The 5,887-nt window shown below is 28.4% G+C and overlaps 1 protein-coding gene across 1 annotated transcript; it reads left to right on the forward strand.

Moving 5' to 3' along the window:
* Window positions 1-1,870: 1,870 nt before the first annotated feature.
* LOC114402287 lies at window positions 1,871-2,741 on the forward strand. The gene has a single exon (XM_028364800.1). It carries the CDS (start codon window positions 2,026-2,028, stop codon window positions 2,557-2,559), a length of 534 nt encoding a protein of 177 aa, XP_028220601.1. The 5' UTR covers window positions 1,871-2,025; the 3' UTR covers window positions 2,560-2,741.
* Window positions 2,742-5,887: the final 3,146 nt, after the last annotated feature.

The following is a 5,887-nucleotide window of genomic DNA, read 5'->3' on the forward strand; positions in this document are numbered from 1 at the left end:
AAGTTTATTAAAGTTACAAATAACAGTTTTAAAAATTAATTGATGCTTCAATACTTCATGCTATTTCAATGTAACAATAAAATTATATTAATTTTTTATATTAACTAGAACTAATTTTTGAGATATTTTAAGGGACAAAAACATATTTTACTCGTACCATTATCTATCTACAAATGTTTAAATCATGTAAAATTCTATGTACATAATAATTAAGATAAAATGATATAATTTAATAGTCAAATTAATAAAATTTGCATGTCATAATTTTTTTAAGGTGTCATTTATGCATCGATCTTATCTTCCACATATATATACCATTATATATATAATTAATTTATTTTATAAAAATCCATTAAAGAACGTAATAGAAGAAGCTCTACTGCACTCGAAAATGATCAAAATAATTTTTAAATTATAAACTAAAATATGTTTTTCATTCCAATAAATATCAAAAAATTCAAAATTCATCCCTGTAAAATTTTTGGTATGTTTTTTAATTCTTGAAATGTATTATTTTTTGTCAAGAGTCATACTTGGACGAATCTAAACCTACATGACATTTTTTAAAACTTAAATTATATGCTAAAATATATTTTTCACCCTTATAATATCAAAATGTTTGAAATTTGTCCCATGCAAAATTTTGAGTTATTTTTATTCTCGAAAAATTAAAATTTGTTACTTGTTGGTCTAAACTAAGTTCAAATATTCAAACTTAAGTGTCATTCTGTCATTGATTTCATTGATGACTATAAAAGTGAATAATTTTTAGGGGTTAAAAATTGTCACTAAATACAAAAAAAAAATCTACAAATTTATAAATCTCCCTTCCCTAATCTCATTTTAACAAAAATCATCTTAGAACAAACATTTCAAAGATGATTTTTGTAAAAATTATCCTTGAAAAGTTGTAATTATTTACAAAAATGTCATTACATTTTTATGACATTGATTTTGCAGAAATCGTCTTTGATTATGTGTTGTAGGATAACATTTTTTGTAGTAATGATATTTTAATTTCATGAGGATAAAAAAATGTCACAAATTTTGCAAGAAAAAATTTCAAATTTTTTAATATTTATAAAAACGAAAAATATATTTGAACTTAAATCATACCTGATAATAAAACATTACCAAAATACATGATTGAATAAAAGAGCTGAAGCACTACATGCTTAACCAAATTAGCCGGAAGTTTCAGTCAAGAATAAAATGACCAACAAAAAAAAAAAGTAATGTTTGCAGAAAATTTCCACTTTTGGGGAGGGGGGTTATTATTGTAACTAGTTGAAATATCTGTATTTTTAAAATAAAAACTAAAAAAGAAAAATTAGTTGAAAAAATTAATAACAGTTATATTTTAAATATTCATAAAATAAATAAAAATAATTATATATATATTAGAGAATAATTTAAAAATAAAAATATATATATCAAAATAAATAATTATCTTTATTAATAGATATAAATTATTATTATTATTTTTCTGAGTAAGGTACATATGATATGTGAGTTGGAGAAGGCGTGAGTGGGTCCAACAACGTCGCGTTTGTGTTGGCGACGAAATTTCATCCCCGTATATGACAGCCATAATGTTAAAAACTTAAAATATCTCCCAAATTGACCAATACCAAACAAACGCTGCATTTGCCCCCTTCTTACCTCTTACTTTAAAGCCCAACGCGCATTTCCAAGTCTCATCGAACCAACTCAACACTGGTCAACACATCTCACACTACCACACACACAAACGCACATGATATAATTCACAACAACGTGCACCTCCAATATTTTATACCATACTATAATATATAGAATATTCCCCTAACCAAATAATACTACTTTTCTTCTTGACTTTTCTCCCTCTCTATGTATATATACCCACAACAAACCTTCAAACCCACCCACAAAACAAACCATCCATCATCAAATCTCCCATTATTCTTCAAATTCTCTCCAACGTTATAAACCACCTTCAATCAACGTTATATATATATCGGTTATTATTAATTTTATTTTCACGTAATGGGCAACTACGTTTCATGCACTTTGGCGCCTCCTTTGATGAAGAACTCCAAGGCCACGAGGGTCATCATTCCCACCGGTGAAGTGAAGCAATTCAGAGAGATCGTGAAGGCTGCGGAGCTCATGCTCGAACACCCCAGCTATTTCCTCGTTAATTCTCGTTCTTTGCATATAGGAAGAAGATTCTCTGCTCTCGGTGCTGATGAAGAGTTGGAGTCTGGCAACGTGTATATTTTCTTCCCAATGAGGAGAGTGAACTCCGTTGTCACCCCCACCGACATGGCGGTACTCTTTTTGGCTGCCAACTCCGCCGCCAAGAGATTGTCTGGTGGAAAGGCACGTGTTCTCCCGGACAACTGCGACGGCGGAGCATGGCAACATAAAGAAGAGAGTTCAAAAGATGGAAGTTTAAGTGAGATTCCAAGGTTGAGTTTGGAAGGAGTCGAGTCAGGGTTTCAGTGTAGGTTAAATTATTGTAGGTCAAGGAAGCCTGTTTTGGAGACTATAAATGAGGAACCTGTTAGGTTACGGTGATGATGTAATGGAACTCAATTCGTTTAGCATCAGAATTTTTTTTAGCTTCAAGAGAGATTTAATTAGTAGAATTATACAACACTTCACAAAAAAAAATATCTGATCCCTAGCATTAAATTTGTACAAAATTCATATATACAAAGAAAAAGTTTGCGTGTGATATGTATTGATTATTATTTTAATTTTTGGCTACAATGAATGGGTTGAGATTAATTTAATTCGGACTGATATTTGGTAATTCTGTATCTTATTCCTGTTTTTTCATTAAAAAATTTAAGCGAGTGAAATACATCATTGTGTGAACTGTGAATTGTTCAACCGTTTGTCCATTTGTGCGTGACTTAAATAAAGTTGCGACCAACGCGTAGAGTAGTTGGGTTGGGGTTCTGAATGGAATGAATCGTGTTAAGCAGTTTGAACGTGGCAAAATTCAAAATGACTACTGTCTCTGTCTTCTAGAAATACTCTTGTCCCTTTTGAAATATATCTTGGTTTAGAGATTATATTTTATTTTAAATCATTAGTGATTTAAAAACTGAAAAACTAATTACAGTATTTTCTAAGCAAACATTCACTTCTTTGAGATTATAAATGTAAAACATTTTAATCATCGATCCACGTACATTACAGAATTTTCAATTTTTTTTTTACTTGGGAAACAAACATCAATTGAGAATTTGGATTTGTATCTAATCCAACTTTACCAATGTAGTTTATAAAATAAGGATGGTCGTTTACTTATAATATTTAATTTGACTATATCCCTAGTTAATGTAAAATCTTCAACACTCAACTCTCTTGTGATAAAATTGTATAATATTTGGTGCAATAAATCATCGATTAGTTTATGAGTAAATAATGTTACATCTTATCATACTAAATCCGTGAATAAAGGTTTTCTCAAATGGTTATAAAAGGATGACCATGACGATTAATAAACATGAAATAGAAGAAAATATAAATAATCCAAATCTAATTATAATAACTATATATTAGTCCATATAAACATCCAAATAGTATATGAAACATCAAATGCATATACCAATGACATTCAAAGACTAAAACCACAAATGTCAGTGCTTTAATTCATTAATTATCACCAATAAATCTACAACAACAAATAAGCTTTGGTAGATTACAGTAAAGTCAAATGTTAACGTCTAGGAGTGCTTAAAGAAATAAAAAGAATAAATATTTTAATCTGAATGCGTAAAAATATTACTTTTAATATACTTTCCCAATCGATTTTCAAATAAAATATTTTCTTTTTTAATTTCTTTAATCAGTGCCCTTTAACTACACTAAATGCAATACTAGTACTTTTTACAAAATAAACTCAACCCAAAAGATTGACAACCCAAAGTTAAAAAATTGGATTGGGTTGGGTTGAAAATTTTAAAAATTACACTATAAAATTGGGTTTATGTTGTATAAGTGTAAAACCGAAATGTTCTTTCACTATTTTTCTTATCCCTAATTGTACAACGAAAATATAATTTTATTGTAAAAATTTTTTTGCATCCCAAGTAACACAACAAGAATTATGATGATTCTATTATTATTTTACTTTCACCTCCCATTGTACAATGAAAATTTGATTTTGTTGGAACATTCATCCAATAACATAGTGGAATCATATTTTCATTGTGTTATTTTTCAAAATAAAACAAAAATAACACAACGAAAATATGATTCTATTGTATTATTCATCCAATAACACCACGAAATTGTATAGTTTCATTGTATTATTTTCAAAACAAAAAAAATAACACAATGAAAGTGCGATTTTGTTGTGTTATGGGTTGATAATCATGATGGAATCGTACTTCCATTGTGGTATTTTCCAAAAAAAAAAACACAACGAAAATATAATTTTATTGTGAATCTCAACTCAGAACACAACAAAATCATATTTTCAGTATGTATAAAAACAAAAAAAAAAACTTAATTACCAAGAATATTGAGTAGGAGGGAGTTGGGTGAAAGGGTTGGGGAAGTGGGAAAGGAAGAGGAAGGCTGATGAGAGGGGAAGAGAAAAGAAAAGAGAGATGTTGGAGGAAAAGGGAGGGTGGTGAGAAGAATGAGAAAGAGAGAAGAGAAAAAGGGGTGAAGATGGAAGAAAAGACAGAAAATGATACTTTTATTTATTCTCGCTCATTTTCAAACAATGATAGTGGAAATATTAATTTCCATTTTGTTTTGTAAGTGGGTAGAAAACTGCAACTCTAAGTCTCTAACCCAACTCGTTTGGTAAGTTAAATGTGTCAATGTAAAGAATTCAACTTATTTTGTCATTTCTAATTATTTGCATTTTTTCATTAAGATTCTGATCGCTTCGCTTATGGAGATATTTAAAGTAGGATAAATAGTTATTTTTGTCCTTAAATGTGTATTTTGTTAACAAATGTGTCCCTGAAAGATGAAAATACAATATTTAATCCTAAAGGTGTAAAAAGTGCAACAAATATATCCGATCATTAACTTTCATCTGTTAGCGTTAATAAATTCGTCACTTGATTTGCGTCCCTGAAAGATAAAAATACAAAATTTAGTCCCCGAAAGTGTAAAAAGTGAGATAAATATATCTTACCGTTAACTTCCGCCCGTCACCTTTAATGAAATTGTCAAGATTCAAAGAAGTGAAATATGAGATATATTTATCTTTTAGGATAATTTGGAAAAATTTGTAATAATTGATACGTTGTTACAATGTTTTATTTTGGTAAATTGGTACAATGTTTATTTTGGATCATTTCTATTGTGATAGACAAATTATGATTAATAATCAATATTATTGTTATTATTATATTTGTTTTAAATTATGTTTGCCAATATATTTTTTAAGTGATTATTGTAATGTTATGCTTATAATTAATGATAAAAAATGACGAAAATTTATCGTAAAATTATATTTTACCTTTAAATGAACAAAATTTTGGGTCTAATAAATTAGTCCAATAGAAACATACTGGTATTTAGGTCTAATAAAAAATTATTGATTTTTTTATCCAATAATAATAACTTAATAACATTTTTGGTTCAATGTAACGTATTGATGACATTTAGGTGGAAAAAAATTACTGATATTTACGTTCAAAAATGATATCTTACTGAAATTTTTGTTCAATATAGTCAGCACAGTCACATTATCAATCATTTCAGTGACAAATTCGCCCTTGTGTTCTACGTAAGCTATTTTATTTATTAGCGTATGGAATTTAACGGCGAGATATATTTGTTGAACTTTTTACATTTTCAGAGACTAAATTTTGTTTTTTCATCTTTCAGAGACCAATTTGTCAGTGAATTGTACATTTATGGACAAAAG

Source organism: Glycine soja, chromosome 20 (assembly GCF_004193775.1).
Source record: "Glycine soja cultivar W05 chromosome 20, ASM419377v2, whole genome shotgun sequence".
Taxonomy (NCBI): domain Eukaryota; kingdom Viridiplantae; phylum Streptophyta; class Magnoliopsida; order Fabales; family Fabaceae; genus Glycine; species Glycine soja.